At 40.4% G+C, this 21,130-nt stretch overlaps 1 protein-coding gene across 14 annotated transcripts in view; it reads left to right on the forward strand.

The window, feature by feature from the left end:
* The window catches only part of MCF2L2 (MCF.2 cell line derived transforming sequence-like 2), a 169,320-nt gene that overhangs the window by 50,894 nt on the left and 97,296 nt on the right, over nucleotides 1-21,130 (forward strand). For 13 of the 14 annotated variants that reach the window (XM_051626403.1, XM_051626400.1, XM_051626413.1 and 10 more), the window contains exons 4-13: nucleotides 5,549-5,639; nucleotides 6,847-6,966; nucleotides 11,124-11,240; nucleotides 14,389-14,538; nucleotides 15,587-15,711; nucleotides 17,255-17,369; nucleotides 18,034-18,153; nucleotides 18,858-19,049; nucleotides 19,507-19,698; nucleotides 20,104-20,281. In XM_051626403.1, the coding sequence (XP_051482363.1) occupies nucleotides 5,549-5,639; nucleotides 6,847-6,966; nucleotides 11,124-11,240; nucleotides 14,389-14,538; nucleotides 15,587-15,711; nucleotides 17,255-17,369; nucleotides 18,034-18,153; nucleotides 18,858-19,049; nucleotides 19,507-19,698; nucleotides 20,104-20,281 (1,400 nt within the window). The remainder of the gene's footprint in view (nucleotides 1-5,548; nucleotides 5,640-6,846; nucleotides 6,967-11,123; nucleotides 11,241-14,388; nucleotides 14,539-15,586; nucleotides 15,712-17,254; nucleotides 17,370-18,033; nucleotides 18,154-18,857; nucleotides 19,050-19,506; nucleotides 19,699-20,103; nucleotides 20,282-21,130) is intronic. The other variant, XM_051626401.1, reaches the window with a different exon arrangement.

Here is a 21,130-nt window from a genome sequence, read left to right on the forward strand (position 1 = left end):
GCTGATGAAAGTAACAAATCAGTCCCTTTGCTGCTTTCTGAGATGTATGACAGAAACACTCTGAGCATGAGCCAGCCAACTGCAGATTAACAAGGCTCTGCTGCAACTGAACAGATCCACTACTTACGCCATGTTAAGATTGTACTCCATATAATTGCCATAAATCATACAACCAAAGCTTGCTGCTCAGGTTCTTCTAAATCAATAACTTTGTGCCTCACTATCTACATGAAGGCTGGCAAGTTTCAAATAGTGACCTAAATTGTTGCCAATCCTTCTAGAAACACTGCAGCAAAGACAAGCAAACTCCCTGGAAAATTCACATCCCACCAAATGTGATCTGTGATTAAAACTAATAGTCAAACCCACGTGCTGGTATGCAGAAAATGTGAGTTCAGATCCCAGCTGGTGACTGACCTTGAACAGGTCATTTAAATCAAACTGAATAGTCACTTACTCAAAACAAGTTTTGGTAAGCCTGTCTGTAGTATCAAACAAAGTGACTAAGAAAAGAGAACTGGAGAACTCAGCATAATTTCCCAGGCAAATGTAGAGTGAATATCTGTCTTCTGTAGTGTCTTTCTGTGTGTCCTGTAGAATAAGGTTCATGCTAGTTGTGGAGATGAGATCTATGATCACAAATGACATCACTGAGTAAGTTAGTAACTTTGTAAGTCCCTCTGGAATGATTAATCTTCTGTGCTCATATTGCTGAGCAAATATGCTTTGCTAGCAAATACTAGAGGCATACTGTAGTATTTTGGGGTGGGCTGTAGGTAGACGTTGCACTTCTGGACTTTAAAACTTAATTACTTTCCAGGATGGAAGTTCATCCCAGTGAGACTTTTTAAATTTGATTGATCTTCCATCTGGTTCAACACCAGCTCATGAGAGTGTTCCACCAAAGGGGTCTACATACATACACAATCACAAACATTGAGTAACATGCTGTATACACAGGCATACCTCTATGCATGCACACTTACAATAGGGAGCTCCAGAAAGCACTCATTTATTTGCCTTATTCCAAGACCAGAATTATTTTATCTTCCAATTGACATGGATCAACTACTTTGATAAGCAGATGTCCTACTGTCCTTCCAGAAGAGGCCGGGAAATTTGACATCTCTTGATCTCCTCAAATCAGTGTTTGAGGCCTGAATTCAGAGCTGAGGATGGAACAGCTACACTGATTGCACACATTTCATTCAGGGAAAGGGAACCTCTATGCCAGACATCTGCAGATCTAGGCAAATATGCCAGAATTTTATTTGGAGATAAGCTTGATGTTTATCTGCTCTGCAGGATTGTCTTCAAATCCCTTTCGGAGAACTGGAGAAACCCCACTGCATTTCCATAATGGGGGTAGAGATAATACAGTACTGACCCTGAGAAAACACTGACAGAGTGTGTGTGTATTTGTTTTTAAACAAATTTCCTTTCTCTGGATGGACACATGAGTGGGATTTCTCAGTGGTACGTCTACTTGTATTGATGCTGCTACCTTGGCTAGTTTTCCTACCACAGCTGTTTGCCTGCATGCATCCCTTAGTGCCAAATGACACTCAGACCTTGGTATTGCCTTTTCTTTCAGAGTGCTGACTGAAATAGAATCACTTGCTGACACTCCCTGTTTCCCTGGCTAAAGTTAGGTCTTAAATCAGTCACATCTAATAAAAAAAACAACACAACCAAAACAGAAGACCAAATACCTTTGGCTTATCTCAGTGAAGACAACTGATACCATCCTGAACATCAAGGTGAAAAACAGGGAATAACATTGCAGAAGGCTGAAGGCTAGCCTTCTGTCAGGATTACAGGCCTCTTTTTGAGTTTTCTGTTGTCCAAAGGTACCTCTTTTGTCTAGACACTTGTCATGTTGCATCCATGAACTGGTAGCAGCCAAAATCTACAGTGTGTATCTCTGAATGGTTTCTTGCTGCTCACCTTTGCATAGTCTGCTAGAGTAATTCTGAGTGATACAGATATTCTCCCACATTTTCTTCTGTGCTCTGCTCAGCTACTTTGCCTTTCAGCAGCATATTGTTTTTTCATCTTCCCACTCTTTTCCTCCTTCTTCAGACTCTGTCAGTTTTAAGTCAGTTCTCCATTTTTTACCCATTTAATGTCAGTCAGTGTAGTAAGTTCCATGTTACAAGTTACGTATACTGCAATAGGTGCCTGAATTGTTTGCTTAATGGCCTGATTCTCATTTTATCCTGACAAAGCTCTCTTAAATCTCATGCCTTGGCTTGTTCTTCATACTCTTCTGCAGCTAGGATTGTACCTGTGCTGTGTGTAATGAAGCATTCTGGCCTGTGGTTTTCTCTCAGCCCCCTGTGCCAGGCATGACTGGTTGGCAGGTTTTGTCTTTGCCAGCTGCAGCTCCTACACTTGGTCTTCGAGGGGGAGAGCTGCGAGTTGCACCCCATGACAGCTAGACTGCATGCTCAGTGGTATTTTGCTGTCCTTTGCTCTCTTATATTTAATTCGAAGTCATAGAAGTATCTATTTCATCTTTTGTTTCCTCAGTCTGTCTCTTTAACTGGCCTGCAACACTGTGATGTGCAGTGGTCACTGTTAAGCAATGCTCCTGGTCTCATGTGTTTGCTATTCCTAGCTCTCCTCACCCCCATGGCCATTCTTGCTGAGCCTAATTTCATAGGAAAATGTCTTTGCTGCTTCTCTCTTGCGTATTCTTGTTTCTATCTGTATTTAATAAACTTTTGTTCCTATTATCTATGAGTTTAGTTTTGTTAGCATCTGTTGCCTGGATGCTTTTGTGCTGTTACAAATCCCTATGCAGAAAACCATCTGAGAAAATTAACTGCTCAGTCATGGACATGTACTTGAAAAAGCAGCAGATCCCTTGGAACTTAAAGAGTTAGTTCTGAGGCACAGAAGCAAGTTTTACTTGGCAAAAATCCTTATGTGTTTGCTTATATCACAGTTGTACTTGCTACTCTTGGCAGATACTATTTTGTCAGTTACTTCCCTTGCAGTTTGCTCACCAAGGTGTGATTATAAGGGTCTGATTCCAAACTCTTTTAGGCCTCCAATCCTCCAAGTACACTCCTTTTGGAAAACTTTTGGTTTCTCAAACTAGGCAGATGGGCAAAACAGGGCAATTTCTATGTGCTGTCAGCTTGTGTGAATATGGTGCTTATGGATATAGTTCCTTGTAGTTATACTACATCATACATTTTGTGAAGAACAGGTTTTTCTCATTTTTATTAACCTGATACTAGTCATATGATATATTTCTTTAGACAACACCATAATTTTATTAACTTAATCTAACACACTTACTTCAGTCATTTTGTAATAAATCACTGTTTTCGATTGAATTGTATTGTTTTTTAATCTGATTCTATGTGTCCAATTATTGTCAGAGATTCACCAGCTGCAAATTGGTTGTACGAGCTCAAAACATAATTAAATGCTGATAATAATATTCTCTTTGTTTTGACTAGAGGTGGAACTTTGGTGATCCATTTGATTCAAATTATGTCCTCTAACATTCCAGTTTTCCTGCTGCTTTAACATGGTTCTCAGAAGTAAATAAGGCTGTAAAAAAATACATAAAGCATATTGAAGAGACAGCTTTTTCTAAGGTCATCTAAGCACTTAACTGTTGAAAGGAGAATTGCATTGCCTTAAGACCTCCTTCACATCTTACTACATTACTAATAACTTTGTTCTAAACAACAGACCAGTTTCAATAACACACATTAAGGAACATGGATGTTGAATTGTGACATTGTTCTCTTGGAATAATTAGTCACGAAAACCATTTTCTGTATTTGTTCTGGTTAACCAGATATTTGCATCAAATCCTGTTCCCTGCAAGAGCAAAGAAACGTAATGTGGGACATGGTTCTTGTCATTACTCATTTTTCTGGTAATTTGAAGAACTGTGAATAGTTCCTTGGAACACTAATGAAGAATATGTATATATTTATATACATATAAAAGGAGAAACTGGTAAATTATCTTCCCTATGCTTGGGAGACACTGCTGCAAACACATTTTCTGTCCTCTGTGTAAAGAGCTGCATGTTGCACTACTTAAGAGGAAAGGTCATCTATTGTCATTACATTGTGTAATTCTCAGAGGAATGCTGTAAAAATATTGAAGTGGGAAACTGAGCAAGTTTTCCTAGTACCAGCATGAACTACTAGGAACACTTGCACAGCATCCTATATTTGCACAACAGTTTGGCTTCCAAGTTGCTGTTCTTGATTCTGCAGAGCTGCAGTAGAAACTCAAAAGTTGGTGTTGTTGGTGCTTTTCTGCGGATTCTTGAGATGAGTTTGTACAAAACGACTCATGAAAATGGTGTTCCTGAGATGCTTCTTATATGAACAATCTAAAAAGGATCAAGGAAACATTTTATACAATTTCTCTTGACCTTAAAGATCAAGAGTTGTGATCTTTGTGGTAAATGGAGTGAAATAGTTTGTGGCCAGTCACAAATGGTGTTCCCCAGGGCTCAGTACTGGGGCCAGTTCTGTTTAATATCTTTATCAATCATCTGGGTGAGGGGATCAAGTGCATCCTCAGTAACAATACTGATTTGGGAGAGAGTGTTGATCAGCTCAAGGATAGAAAGATGGAGAGACCTGAACAGGCTGGATCGATGGGCCAAGGCCAATTGTATGAGGTTCAACAAGGCCAAGTGCTGGGTCATGCACTTGGGTCACAACAACCCCATGCAATGCTGCAGCCTGGGGAAGAACACTTGGAAAGCTGCCCAGCAAAGAAAGACCTGGGGGTGTTGACCATCAGCTGGCTGAATATGATCCAGCAGTGTGCCCAGGTGACCCTGCACACGAAAGTGGGGTTTTTGATAGAAAGGGTACATGGGATATTTATGAGGTCTGCATAGATGGGATGGAGAATCAAATCAGCGCCTCATAGATCCTCCTTGAAAGTACTGAGGAGGAATAGTAACTGTTATTCTAGCCCATGTGTTAAAAGGATACTTTTGAATGACTTGCAACCCTAGAACCAGCTTGTGTTTTGCAAGCTATAAGTCTTCAGTTCCTGCTTTGTCTAATCAGAATTCCTGAGGTGTTGTGTACACAGGCAAGGTGGTGACAGTAGGGAGATACTGATTCCCTGGAGCTAAGTGCCCCTGTTGGATGTCAGCCTACTTGGAGAATGAAGACTGAAGTGGGGTGTCTAATAACTTGAATTATTTTGCAGAGAAAACAAGATCTGAGGGTTTTGCCTTCAATACAGCACAGTGTAATCCCTGATCTTGAGCTGTTTGTATCACCTAGGTTTTGCAGCAGAGCAGCTGAGAGAGCCAGCAGATAAAATATTCCTGTTTTGTGTACACTGTTAACCTTCCCCTGGAAAGAGAAAATTTGCTGGCTTTTGTTATCATAAGAATTTCTGCTAAAGATCATTCTTTCTCCTGTAAGTTGCGTTTTCATAATGGGCTTAGAGGGTGATCTGACAGAGGCTGTTTTGCTGCAGTGCACTTCCTTGGAATGGGAGTATCTCCATGTAACCCAGCATACTTCTTTCTTCTGTTTTGCAGTCTGGAGGCTGCCAGCATTGGATTCATCATCATCATAGACAGACGACGGGACAAATGGAGCGCAGTCAAGGCATCCCTGACGCGGATAGCAGTAAGTGCTTGCTTTTTAAATTTATAGGAATTAAAATTATCTGTTGAACCTTCAGCACAGGATACACTCTCGTGTGCTCATTTTTAGCTCCCATTTTCTGTTTGTGGATGCAGATTCTTCCCTGCCTTGAAGCTCACGAGTGTTAAATAAGAGAGGGAGGAAGCTGCATTAACAATTTACACAGCCTTGTTTACTGCTGAATCAGGACAAGTTCCTTATTTGCTGGGTTGACTGCAATATAAGTTCTAGTAATTTGCCTTTGAGAAATGTGTAACAAGGGTGACTCTTCTGTTCACTGAGGAGTGATGACGTGGGCTGCTTATGAAAACAGATCCTGAGGGACTTGTGTTTGGTTGGTAGCAAGTGATCTCTGTCAGAAACTCTTAATGGCTTTCTTAATAGCTTATTATACCTCATGTGCAAAAGTCGGAGCTAAGCACTGATTTTCAGTACTTAGAAAAGCTGCTGGTTTTATACGTCTATTACCAGGAACATGTGCTGTGTCAGGAGCAAGCTCTTATATGCAGAGGTGTAGAATGACCAAGGCGCCCTAAGTTCTTCCAAGGAATTGCTTTTCATTCTTGGTTATTTTAGCTACTCTCTTTTAGAAAGTGTTCTTTTTTGTGCTTGATGAGCTCAGAGGAGTGCAGTGAGAGACGTAGGCTGGCTGTCGCAGATGAGGCCATGTTTGATGAACGGGCTGAGTGCCTGCGTGTAGAAAAACATGAGGTTAAAAAGATTTAAAAACCCCTTCCAGAGTGAGAAGGTAGGTCAGCCTGGGGGATTCACCTGTGCCACCAGGTTCATTCACCAAGCCCCAAACAGTTTCTGTAGGGAGACAGTTTTGCCCTCTAGTGGCTGCAGCCTAAAAAAAATGGGAAAATGTATGGTGTGTTAGTGCAAAGGAGGCTTCGTGTGGGGGAGGAAGGCACTAGTGCAGAAACTTTAGAGCTCTATGCTAAATCCACATCAGAAAGCAATGTAAGGCCGGACAGTAAAATCCATGGTTTAGTCTTTCTGTTGGCTTTGGATACTGGGACAATGGGCATGTGCTGAATAGATCAGCTGATATAATTAGCAGGTGGACTGAACAAGGTACAATAAAACCTGCCTTCTTTGCCTCCTTTAAGAAATGCTTGGCTGAAAATTCCCTTAGTCTTCATGTAAGGCAAAGTTTTGCCTTCTAATGGTTCCGTATTTCTTACAGGGAGCATTTCCAGGAAACCTGCAGCTGGTGTTTGTCCTGCGACCCTCCCGCTTCATCCAAAGGACAATCGCTGACATCGGCATTAAGCTCTATCGAGATGACTTTAAAATGAAGGTACCGGTAAGCATGGATTTTGTTTTGTCCATGTGTTTTCTTTATCTCCATGTCTGCAGTTCTTAGGTGTCAGCAATTTCTCATAACCCAGTAAATGAAATTTGATTGCGAGTAGCAACTGGGGACTTTGATCTGAGTCTGTATGGTGTGTATAATGGTAATGCCAAAGAGTTAATTACCAGTGGATGCTTCACAGTATTTAACAGACATGTTCCCATATGGAAGGTCTGTGTAATGAAAAAATGTGGGTTGGTTTTTATGTACTGGGATCTTAACTCAGTGGAGCTGTTCCCCTGATATGGGCACAGGTAGTTCTTCTCACTCCAGTGACAAACATAATTACTTAGGGTTACAGAGCAGTGAAAGATTAGGGCTAAATTCTGCACTATTTTATGAACTATCCATGGGACCTGTGACAATCTAGCAGTGCCTCTGTTAAGTACCTACATAGCTCTGCCTGTTCTTAGTGACTTTTATGATCCCCATGCCCTCAAGATACAAAGTTTATCTTCAGCATATACACTTGGCATATACTGTAGGTTGATGAGAATGTGATTTGAAGCAGCTTATAAATCCTGTTTAGATTATGCTAAAGCTCTTTTGGGAGTTATTCCTAGCTGCATGTTTGCATGTGGTTTCAAAGTGTTTTATAAATAAACTTGAATGATGATTGTTAATGGTATTTCATCCTGGAACAGAGTCATACAGTGTTCCACAATGACTTTATTGGAGTGATTTCATATGATTACTTTGGATTTTGCTTATGGTTTTATATTGTTTTTCAAACAGTCCATGGCTCTCCTCCAGTGAATTCTAGCTCTGTCAATACCTAAGTTTAAAGTTCAGGTGGTTAAGACACTCTATGCTGCCGTGGAAGTAAGAGACAGCAACCCATTTATTAAGATGCATAGAAAAAAGGAGCCATGAATATTCATTCTGCTGTTGTGGATTAAATTGTAACATTAACTGTAGTTTGGCAAGGGTGGCTTTTTGGTAAATAAAATACAAAAGTGATGTGAAAAAATGTCTGTTTGATTACAAACCAAAACATTTTTATTTCACCTTGAAAAAAGGGTGTTCCTGTTCTTAATAAGCCACAATCTGTTACCATAGCAACAGTTGTACCAGTGACTGCAGGCCAGGAAGACACAACTTCATCAAAGACTAGCATTTTCTAGCAATTCAGCATCTTCTGTACTTGTAGCAGTTTATTTGATGCCAGTGTTGCATTTCAAATCCAACTTGAAGCTATCAAAGCTGGGAGAGATGCTAATTCTAGGCAAGGGTCAAGCGCTGCATTAAGTATTGAATAGTAACTTACCTTTCTTACAGGAGGAAAGTAAAGATATTATTTTAGCTTGGGACATTGAAATTTTGAGCCACCTTGGATATGTCCACTGAGCTCTTTGTAGTCCTACAAAAAACAAAAGCGTGATATGCTTGCTGCCAGATCTGTCTCCCTCCTGCCCAGATAAGTGCAAGCAGCCTCTCAGATGTATATAAAGCCTGTCCACATATGCCTGATGCTATTCTAAGTTCCTTAGGGTTGTGCTAAAGGTGTGCTATGTTCCTGGCATCTGCCTTGCTCTCTGGAGAGGCCTTTAAGTTGTGTTTGCAGCTCCTCCTATAAAGGTCATCTGGGCATGCCCCCGTGTAGCCCAGTTTCAGAACAGGTAGGTTACTGAAAGCAACATCCATTTGTCCTCATTGAAAATATCATCTTACATGCCAAATATGAGAGCAGGGCCAGAGAGTTCTTGTCCCATGGGAGATTCCACTCAAGGAATTAGGTATCAGTGCCTATCTTTAATACAAACATTATCTTTTAAATTGTTTGCGGGTTGGTTGTTCATATTGTGAATTTGGCACTATGACAACATGAATGTTGTAACTGAGCCATGCACGGGTTGCATTTCCTATCACAACTATAAGTGAGTCAGAGCCAGGACATGAGAATTCAAAAGAGGTTTCAGGAATGTGGTGTCCCTTTGTTAAGGAAATATTTGTTAAACAGTTTATCTGAGCTAATATGTTTAGCAAAATAGATTTGCGGGGTTAAATCAACACTGGATAGAGTAGAAGCCAGAAGATCAAACAGGAACAGGAAATAAAGCCTGAAATAATAAACCAGACACAATAAGGAAAAACAAGATTTAGGTGATGTATTGACATATGAATGTGGTTAATAAAACCTCATTACCCAGGAGCAAGATACAGAAATATTGGAGGTACACATGGGTTAATTTGAGATGGAATCTGGGAACTCAGAAGGAACACCTAGAGATTTACCCAAGAACTGCCCATGAAAGGAACTAAAGTATCTTCTTAGTATACACAAAAGGCTGGCTAGTCTGTCCATAGCAAGTACTTCTTCAGACTTTGTAGACTGTGACTTCTTTCAGATGGCCTAACCCATCATGAAGCAGCCCCACCGCAGCTCTGTGATCTGTGCTGACCTGCTTTTGCAGGCCCTTCTAAAATCCTACTCTGTTGTATTCTCCAGCTTACTGAATGTGGTTATCTTCAGTCAGGCGAGAAGTATGGGAGATACTAATGCTCTGTAAGATTGGTTTCTTAGATGGATGTTGGATTGTTCCTAGACTTTCTTCTGCAGAGGTGCCTGCAGGGTGAAGACTCATGCCCTGTTGGATAGCACCGTAGCTGGCAAGATTAATAGATTTTCTTTGTGGGTCCTGCTGATTATGTCAGGTCGAAACAAACAGCTTCCTAAAAGAAAAATGCATGAGTGTTCCTCTATAATTTCAGTGAAGTTTGGAGTATGAAAAGATGTCCAGTGACATCTCTGATAGGTAAGAGCTACCAAGCAGTGAAGGCTTACTTTCTGAAAGGATGATTTACAATTCAGAAGTAGTGCATAGACTTCATGTTCCAGTCTGAAGATGCTCCAAGATGATCATAGAATCATAGAATGGTTTGAGTTGGAAGGGACCTTAAAGTTCATCTAGTTTCAACCCCCTTGAATGGGGAGGGATGCCTCCCACTAGATCAGGTTTCTCAGGGCCCCATCCAACCTGGTGTTGAATGCTTCCAGGGATGGGGCTTCCACAACTTTTCTGGGCAACCTGTTCCAGTGACTCATCACCCTCACACTAAATATCTAGTTTTTTGAGTTTTCTGGCTTTGATCATAACAAAAACAGCGTTTGGTAACACATTCAGGGAAGAGCTTTGCTACTCTGTGCTTTTCTTGGAGCAGTATCAGCCTGGAATATGCATCCTTTTGCCTCCATACATATGTGCTCATCTCATTGTCCACAGTGATTGCAAGTGTACTTACCATGCTCCCTTGGAGCCTGCTGACAGGCATAGCCAGTTATCCTAAACAGCAGAGGGAAGTAATACAGTTGGCATGTATTAAAGTCTAAGACTTAAAATTTCCAGTAAATTGTACTCAACATCTCCTTTTTCTGTTGCTGAAATCATGGTGTATTTTCTAGCTCTTAGAACAAGTCACAATTGAATACGTGTGTGATTTGTGTAACAACTTGTGTTGCCAGATTTAAAGTGGTAGCCAAAAGGCAATACTGCTTACCTGAAGGTGAACGCAAATATTTTACTTTCATTAAGCAGGTCTGCTAGTTAAGAAAGTCTTTAAATTAAGAAAATGGATTTAGGGTTGTCTTTTTCATTATGGTTTAAAATGGAATAACACCAGTGAACTCAGTGGACATACAGTGTCATAAAAATGATGCAACTGAAAGGAAAATCTTATTCTCCGTGATTTCATTTCAGCACTTCCCTGGATCAAGTGGTTGGTGTTGAGGAAACTGTTTAACCTTCCTGCTCCTCCATTCGCTGTAGATAACAGTTATCTAGAAAATGCAGAAATTATTTGATGGAAGTTTGTGTGAATATTATCAATTCCATACTTTTGCTCTTGATGAGTGTGCAAAGTGACTGTATCCTCAGTCAAGCAAGGAGCAAGATAATTACAAATGAAGGTTACTTGAAGAATGGCCATGTACATGTTGAGAAGGCAAAATCCAGTGGAAATAAACTCTGAACAAATACTTAATGAGAACTTACTGCCTACAGCGGAACTGCAGTTCGGTCATATATGTTTAAGGCAAACCCAGATCCTAGGAACAATGATTGAAAGGTCTCATTATTTCTCTCAGTCTGTTGTCTTTGGATTCGTTTCAGATCGTCATGTTAAATTCTGTCTCTGATCTGCATGGCTATATTGACAAAAGTCAGCTGACCCGGGAGCTGGGAGGAACCCTGGAGTATGGGCACAGTCAGTGGATACATCACCGAACTGTGAGTGTTGGTGCTGTTCTTACATGTGTCTACACCCAGCATTGTCCAGATGACGAATGTAGAGCAATTAAGTAGTAACCCTGCAGCTGCATGTCAGCCTACAGGTTCTGCTAGGGACTCATGGAAAGAGGAAATCCATGACTCATACAGAGAAAGGTAATTTCCCCAAAAGTTTGTAATGGAAGTAGTAACCTGTGCCTTCCTGCTGATCTGGACTAGGTCCTATCAGTGCCATAGTATTCTTACACAGCAAGACCCTCTAGCACATTATTAGCTTTTGATTAATTTATTAAATTCATAGGCCTTCTGCTCATGGTTGAAGTTCAACACAGGCTTTAGCAGTTTATTGAATCAAAGGTCAAGATTCTCACTTTAATTATGTCTGTGTTTTTAAGAGAAGTAATATGCTTGAGATACTAGATTTTATTTTCCTTTGTGTTCATTTCTGTGCTATGTAAACATGCACACCAGCTGAGTCTTGTTTTGGGTAACTGAAGATCAGTTAGTAATTGTAGGAAGACAGAAAGACCTTTTATTCTGTTGACTTATTTGAGGAAACTTGTTCTCTTTTATGAGTTGGTTAATGTATCTCAGTGACTGCTTCAAAACAAAGCAAAGGATTAATTATGGTGCCCAGAAAAGGTGGCAGCTTGCAAAAAACAGACCTCAAACTGTGGCATATTATCTGGCAAAATATTGTCTCATCCCATTGAAGCAAAAACAGTCAAAACTGGGTCCTGATCCTGGACAATTAATTTCCTGGAGACTGTATGCAATGTTTGCATCTGTAGGTCTGCTTGCAAGGGTGGTATATTAGAGCTTGCGTGTAAGTAGCCCCAATGTTTTGTAGTTGTCTGAGCAGCCTTGGGTTTGAGTCTATTGTTGCCAATTTGGAGACTTAGTTCTAACACTCAGAAGAAGAGCTTTTGTGAAATAGGTTTGGTGTTGGTTGTTTGTTGGTTGGTTTTGTGGGTTTTTTTAAAGTCAAATCACTCTTGTTGCTTTCCTGCTATATTTTTCTGTGATTTACTGTCCTTATAAAATTAAATTTTACTCTCCTTGGGAACCATCAGATATTCCAGGCTTCTAAATATGCAAACACAGAACCAGAATTTCCTTTAACACTAGTTTGCTACATTTTTAGCTGTGTTGACTACAGTGAGGTTAGGATTGAGATGGGTGAACAGGCTTACAACTTAAAAGTGAAAATATAGAACTGTCCTTGCAGGAGCAGTGAGGCTGGAGGAATCATCTATATAGGCTTTCAAACAGCTAGAGGCTTGAGAAAATGAGGAAGGGGAGTGAAAAGAAGGACAAGAATTATATTGACAGGAATTTACATAAAGCATTAATATACAGTTTGGTAAAATATGCAAATAAAAGTGACCCAAGATTTGAGGTGAGTGTGGCTATGTAATCCTCAGATCTTTTGGTTATATCTGTTTCAAAAACTTCTACCAAGAACAGAGACTTGAAAAAATCCCCAGAGATGTAACTTAGGTATATGATTAATGTACACACAGGAGAGGGTTGGGGCAAGCATGCTAATAAGTGTAAACCTGATAAGCTCATGGTGCATGGTACAGTCAGTCAAGGAATCTCTGCTAGGTAAGAGGTTGTCATCAATGAAGTGTCAGCCCCCATGGCACCTTGAAACAGCCTGACTTTCAGTCTGGCTGAGCTGCTGTCTTCTCTTTCTTTTCTCCTATCTTTTCCTGCCAGTGCTTTTTTTCCTGAAACAGCTTTGACCTGTTGCTAAACAGTAGTGACACAGCATTGTCCTTTGTTTCTACTTTCTTATCCTGATTGGCTAGGAGCCTGTAAGCTTTCTTTTGCCCAAAGACTACATTTTTGGCTTTTAGTAAACGGCCTTTGGTTGTGCAGCCAGAAGTGTGACATTTCAGCCAACTTTAATGCTGTGGTTTCAGTGCTGAGAACAGCAGGCTACAGCTGCCAAGCACTACACAGAGCATGTATGGGTCTGTACCACTTCTGTTGAAACCAGACATGATTTTATGGAAAAAAAAAAGGGGGGGGAAGAAGGCTATGAAACCTGCTAGCATTGACTCATCTGGGGCATGCTTCAGATCATACATGTGGAATGTAATTTCTCTCTGTACCTTTTGAATCATCATCTACCACAAGTTTGGTTTTCACTGAGCACACGGTGTAATTTTAACTGTCACGGTTACAAATGAGGAATTCCCATCATTGATGGAGAAGGGAATACAACTTGCAACAACTATGTAGAGTAAGAGCATCCCGAGAGCTGTTTACTGACTGAAACCATTGGGTGGTTTAGATCAAAAAGTGTAAAGAATAAAGAGCTATATGTGACAATACAATCCCTAAAGAAACTGGAGCATGATAATGAAAAAACATCCCAGGCAGTTACTTGCTACTAGACAGAAATGTTTTAATTACATCTCTCAAGTCTGAACAATATATCCTACTCTGAAAATGCAATGTTATATTTAATCCTTCCTCACTTCACCTTTCTTCAGTAAACCCACAGATTTCTGACAAATTTAGTGTTGGTGCACCCAAGTGATACACAGCAATGCTCCACTGAATTTTAACTGTACTTTCCATAAGTCGTTCTTGTATTTGTGTACTGATATGAACAGATGGGAGGCAGTGATGGAGGTGTGGCTACTAAAGATAGGCAGGATGGAGATGCACATTTTCAGAAGTCGGGGGAAGAAAGATTGCTGCTGAGTGCACAATGGCTGTATAAATATAAATGTAAAAAGGCTTTGCCCTATATACTTTTGGCGCCTCCTTAACTGAAGCAAAGCCTTCATTAAAATTTTAAATACAGCAGAATTTGCCAGCAAGCATGGGCAGAGGATCTGAAGTTCCAGTCCTGGCTTTGAAGCTGATGTCCTCTGTGGTTTCATGATGTCTGTTAAGCTCTGGGAGTTCCCCAGCTGCTTCATGGAGATGATAATACTTGCAGGCCTTTGAAAAGATATTTTGTGACACAAGGTTTAATTTGCAACTTTTAGCATATCCACCCCAAAAAGGGCAACATGGTCAGTTTTACAGGCATGTCATACTTTTGCAGCACAGTGAGTGAGGGACTAAGCACAGGTAAAAGACTAAGGGTTAATAGCCAGTCTATGACTTTATATTCTTGCTTTTCCAGGCTATTGAAAACTTTGCAATGACAGTAAAAACAACAGCACAGATGCTACAGACCTTCGGAACAGATCTAGCAGAGACTGAACTTCCCAACGATGTGCAGTGCACAGAGGAGCTCCTCTCTGCACACACTGACCACCATAGTAAGCTGAAGGTGAATGTTGTCTCATGATAGCTCCATCAGCATAATAATATATGGGTTTTGGTTTAACAACATTTTTTGCCTTCATTTGGGAGTCCTGGAAACTACTGAAGAGGAGAGAAACCTGGGTTCAAGAGGTCAATTTGATTCAACTGTGAAAAAATACTTTTTACAGCTTCAGGAATGATAGAACAGGGAAATGTCACTTCTACTGTATGAGAAGGTGTGATGGATCACATCTGGAATAGCACAGGCTCCTGATGAAGAGTCTATCAGAAAGGATGAACTCACACTGAAGCAGATGTAGAGAACATCTGTGAGGATAAGCCAGGAACTGATAAAGATTGATCTGACTACATGATGACTGTCAGGTTTAAAAAACAAACAAAGAATAAACAAAAACCAAACCAAACAGTTGGGGCACATTTAGTTTTGCAGAGTAAGGCTCAGAAGAGAACATTACTGCAGTCAGCAAACACCCTTGGTTAAACACAAGTTCTTCAGCTATATTGGCACAAGAACAAGTTTTGTGCAAGAAGTGTGTGGTGATGTGGGGACTTCTCAGCTGACGTGTTAATGTTTGGCCCTCATTGTCCATTTCCTTGCTCATCTTTCACGCTGGGAAGACACCTTCTGTGGACGATTCCTTGATAGCTGTCACACTATGGCTCAGCACGTCACAATGCTATTTAAGGAAATTCCATTAAGAAGTGCAATGTTCCAGCACAGTCTCTCAGCTCACTGAATAATCTGTGGCACACGTTCAGTTTGTGGTAGAATAATTTATTCTGCAAGTTGCTTGGTCAGACATGCAATCTGCTCAGAAGTTATGTACTATTCCTGTTTTCAGAATAATTCTACTATTCAAAGTGAATAGATGTAGTCTCTGCATTTCTAGAAAGACATATGCTCTTTGGTAAGCATTTATATTTTGTTCCAAGTTTTTAATATCTACAAAAGAATCCTCTTTTAGCATTACTTGTCCATCAAAGAGAAGTGAGTGTTGTTAGAATAAGTACATACAATTTTTTTAATTGTTTGTTGTTTTTTTTCCCCTCAGGATGAGCTGAAACTAGCTGTGAAGCAGGGGGCCACCCTACTGACATGCATTAGGGAGCCAGTCACCCGAAGTGCCAACAGCAAACTCAGTCCAGATGAACTGGAAAATGTGGCAACAGTAGAAAGGTCAGTGAAGCTGTGTTACCTTGTGCAAATTGCTAATTTATTCCTAAGAAATATAAGTGTAATTTAACTGATTTAAATATGCAGGTTATAAATTCCTACTAGTTCAGGTCTTTGGCATTTATTGGACAGGTAACTCAGAGCAGGGAATAGCTCTGAGGAAGTTACTTGATCAAACTGTCAAGGCAAGTTCAAACGAGTCCTGAATCTCTTTGAAATTTTTGGTCGGACCACTAACTACCTGGCTGAAGATGAATGTGGGACTGACCTTCCTCATAACACATGCCTCCTTCAAACGTTTATGCCTGGTTAGGAAGTGGCATCTGAATTCTTGGGAGATGAGAGGGTATGTGCTTGTGCATGTCAGTGGAAACTGGGGGAGGAACAGATGAAGATTATACTCTGAAACAGAGTATATGTTTCACAGCTGCAGAGAGAGAAATCCCTATTCCTTCCTACAATGCTAGTTATTACCATAAAACTTTTAGTCACCATGTAGAAGCTTCTGCTATGCCATGTGATGCAGTGGAAAGAGAAATGTCATGCTAGTGTTTCAGTGTGTCTGCATTCACTGGGAACAAAGCTGCCAAAAGTACAGCTGAGCTAATATTTTTTCACTGAATACTTTAAAATCCTTTAAACAGTTGTCCCAAAGGAATGTGCAAATTCATCCTGAATTCAGCTTTGATTAAAACCACGTTTTTCAGGGATAGATAGAAAACAGAACTTTGTTTTTGAGATGAACAGGAGGGAGCTATTGCTGTTTGCCCCAAAAACTTGATCATTCCAGCACTCACTGGGCTTGTAGGAGATCAGGCCTCATCCCCTGCCTGCCCAAAGACTGCCCATCTAAATAAATATAGAATATTCAATACTTCCTTTTCATATTTCTTCTGTTTAAACAGTTCTATTTTGAAATATAATTAATAGATCCCTGAGAGACTGTGAGGATGACTCACTAGGCTGGTGTCAGATTTTACTCGACAATATGACACCTTGATACTAATTTCTTTGTGAATAAAAGCTTCATCATTTACACAAATGCCCATGGGAGGCATTATGAGCTTCTAATATGTTGTTTTTAATGGACTGGGAACAAATTATTCAATTCTTGTCTATTTCTGATAGGTGAAAAAAATGAACAAGTTGTAGAGTTCAGCTGCAAACATTCATTAGAATAATAATTGCACCATATTGAATCTGAATTAGCCTAGGGTGAATTAGTTTTTGAAGAATTGGGTGGAAGCTGGGACAACTGCCTTTAGCTCCTAGCACATGGAACAGCTCTGTGTTCCTGTTGCAGGTCAAGAGGAAGGACTGCAACTGCCACAGTGGATCCATATAATTGACACTCATCAGTTACACTCCTGCCTGTCCTACTGCAAATTCCATTCTCTTTTGCTTAAGGGAAAGTTGACACAGAGCCTTCTTACATGGGTGTAGGCTCACCACCATGTCCCTACTCTACTTCCTGCCATCAACTGGTGTAACTTAAAAGAAATTAACCATAGGAAATATGGTTCATTTCATTCTGATTTCTTAACAGGTTGTTGGCTCAGCTGGATGAAACAGAAAAGGCTTTTGATCAATTTTGGACCAAGCACCACCTAAAACTAGAACAATGTCTGCAGCTTCGACACTTTGAACATGATTTTAGAGAGGTAGTTCCTTTGTTCATTCTGTCTGGCCTTGTCTGGTAAACAAGGTGAAATTTTACCCATACTTAAGACTGGCAATCCAAAAAGGAGGATGGGAAAGAAGCCCTTCATTATGAAACAGGAAATGGTTGTTCACAAATAAAATTATTAACTGCTCTCAGATATCTTACAACATTTGAAGAAGGCACAGTGAACAAACTGCCAGCCTGGTAGGCCAAAATGTGAAAGAACTTCTTGATAAATTATTTTGCATTTATGTGTGATGTTACCAAATATCACTTCTGTGATGGTAAGTTGTCAATCCCACCAGAGTCAATGGAATACAGTTCAGAGAGTCCAACTGTCAGCCCCAAGTTTGAAGTAAAACACATTCTGGAGTAGTATAGACTCTGGAGTTAGCCGTCTTCAAAACTACGTGCACCTAAATAAATAGAGAGAAGCAGGGCAACTCTTTGAATAATAGCTGATGTTTGCTTTATTCCTTGGCTTTTCCACTTTGCAATGAGCTGAAAGGCTAAACATGAGAAGCAGTCTCCTCTAAAAGATGTAGGTTAATGTTTAGAAGCCATAGGTTTGTTAGAATTTTATTAGTATCTTGTGATGGGGTTTTGGGTGTTTTTTTCTGATTTTTTGTTTGTTTGTTTTACTCTTTTTTGTTGTTTTTTAGGTAAAACTGGTATTGGATAATCTCATGGAAGCACAAGCAGGTTTTGCTGACATTGGAGACAGTGTGACTCGAGTGGAGCACCTCCTAAGGGAACAGAAACAACTGGAAGAGAAAGGACAGGTTTGCATAGTATTCTAGCTGCTACAGACATGATCTTCTAGATACTTCTCTGTCACTGTCCTTACACCATGCTTACCCTCTTCTCATGAGTCATCATGTTAAATTGCAAATCTCACAGACTAATTTCCAGAAGCCAGGGTTGTTTACACCCAGTAGTTTCAGTTCATTACTCGGAAAGCTAGAATCCAGTTCAAATATTGGTATTTCAATACAGGAAAGGTTAGGTCCAACTTTGGAATTTGAAAAGCTCTGAATACTTAACAGGTTACCTTGGTCAGATAGCTTTTAACGTCATTCTACTCAGACAGTTCCTGATCACAAGTATCACAGAATGATTAAGGATGGAAGGGACCTCTGGAAGTCACCTTGTTCACTGCCCCTGCTCGAGCAGGCTGCCCAGGAGGACAGGTTGTCCTGATGGCTTTTTAATATCTTCAAGGATAGACCCTCCACAACCTCCTGGGCATCCTGTTCAAGTGCTCGGTCACTCTCACAAGAAAAAAATTATTTCCTGATGTTCACATGGAATCTTTGGTGTTTCAGTATATTCACTGACAACAAAGTTTGTCTTCAGTGTAAATATCAGCTAGATTAATATCCCAAACCTTTACCTCCAGGCTACAGCAGGGACTACAGAGATGGATTGTCTTTATTAAGCATACCATTTTAAGATCTAACTGGATTTCTTCTCATTGATTTCACAGGAACCTTTGGAGAAGGCCCAGTCTCTAGCTCTCCATGGAGAACAGCTCATCCAAAACAACCATTATGCAGTTGACTCCATTAGACCAAAGTGTGTTGAACTCAGGCGTATTTGTGATGACTTTACCAATGAGACCAAGAAAAAGTATGATATTTTGGGAAAGTCTCTTGAGTTGCATAAGCAGTTAAATAAGGTGAGTGAACCTTCTGAAATAGCAGCCCTGGTAAGGTTCTGCTGAAAACTAATGTTTTTATAAGCTCAGGCTTAGGTTTAGGTTTAGGCCTAAGAAGTTTTGGGGAGTTTTGATTTGTTTCGGTTCTGTGACTGAAGACCAAAATGAGGTAGTGCAGCTGACAGATTCAATTTGCAGCAACCACAGTACCACTTCTGCTCTTTGCTCAGAATATTATCATTGAACATGCTACTGGACCATCTAGCCCATGAGGGCTGAAGTGAACTTGCTACCGTTCTACATATCGAGATGGGTTGACTTGTGGCCAGGAACTATTGGTTGCTATGAAGTAACATTAGTTCCCTTTAGTGACATGTAAATGACATGTAAGGGCAAATCTGTATCTCATGGAGTGGAGGCAACACTTCTAAACATGTCAGTGCTGATGGAGTCCTTCTTGCCCTGCTTTTCTTTAAAGGCAAGCCAATGGTGTGAAGCTGGAATCTACCTCTTAGCTTCCCAAGCAGTGGACAAGTGCCAGTCACAAGAGGGAGCTGAAACTGCACTCGTTGAAATTGAGAAGTTCCTGGTAACAGCTAAGGAACACCAGCTCTCTAATCCAAAGGAGTTCTACAATCAGTTTGACATGATTCTCACCCCTGAAATAAAGGTAAAACCCTGCAGATGTGCATGTTTACTTGCTTAGAATTGCAAAATTACCAATTGCCTTGTACATGAGTCTACTGGACTATATATTTCAATCTGCTCAAATTTGCCTCTTTCCCTGCACCAAAAGGGCACACAGGCAAGGCCATGGGGTGATATGTTCTACTCAGGTGAGTAGTCATGGAACACATATGTGATTTTATTCAGGGTAGTGCCAGAAAGACTGTAATAGTTACTATGTCCTAGTCAGTGAAAATGAGATCTGTGCAGAGTGCTTGGGCTGGGTTGCATTAAACTGCAGCACATTATGATCTTCAGCTCTAGTCTCAGTCTGGGTAACAAAAGTCCTTTGTTAACTTGCTTACTTCAGCACTGACAACCATTTGTTTTTAACCTTTTCTTTGCCTAGGCCAATGCCCAAAGAATTCTACAAAAGCTAGAAGATGTACAAGAGATGTTTGACAAGAGGCAAGTAAGCCTGAAGAAGCTGGCAGCCAAACAGACCCGGCCAGTACAACCTGTTGCCCCACATCCTGAATCCTCCCCAAAGAGAGCATCACCAAAGATTACCAGACCAGCAGGAGCAGGTAGGCCATGAACAGCATCTTTCAAACATATACCAATGCTTTGTCCACATGGTCTTGTTAATTTTTTTTTTATCAGAATGAAAACTTCCATTTGATGTTCAGTGTCAGCCTTCTAGGCCTGGCTGTTAAAAATTTATGTGAAATATCTGTCATTGCAAACATACGAATGAGGGTGAAGCAGAAAAATATTCAGACTTCTCTTCCTAGGTCTAGTCTACAAAGTACATTTCTATACTCTTCCTCAGTATGTCTTAAATTGCTAATTCTTGAAAACCCAAGCCAGGCTAGTCACTGCAAGTACACAAAGTAACTGTACACATGAGAAACTTCTCATCAGGAAGATTAGGACAGCCAACAGCCTGACAGTTTTTCTTCCTATACATACTATCACAAGGTCACACAAGTGTCCCTGTTGTTCTCCTCTGCTCCACAACACTCGTTCTTTCTTACCCAGGAAGATCATCATCTTCCAGTTACCATACTGGTTTGACATCTGTACTTTTCTCCCCCAAACCATGCTAACAGTGTTCTTAACACACAGTTGAGACTTCAAGTTTCAGCTTCACTGTTGGCTTAAGGCAAGCTGAGACCACAATGCCTTTGAAGAGGTTCTGCTCTGCTACTCAAACATCTTTCAGCAATGTGTTCCCCTCTTGCACTGTTGTTGGCAGTCAATTAGCTGCATGAATTGTGATTTACCTTGAAAACTCAATAAACTGACTGCAAAAATGTACTTGTTAATTTTCCACTGCATGAGTTAGAAAAATATAGAGAGCTCTGGAGATGATATAGCATATCACCTTCTTGAACTAGCACAAATTTTAAAGTTGATCAGGTTGTTCACGTGAC

The sequence above is a fragment of the Apus apus genome, chromosome 8 (assembly GCF_020740795.1).
Source record: "Apus apus isolate bApuApu2 chromosome 8, bApuApu2.pri.cur, whole genome shotgun sequence".
Taxonomy (NCBI): Eukaryota; Metazoa; Chordata; class Aves; order Apodiformes; family Apodidae; genus Apus; species Apus apus.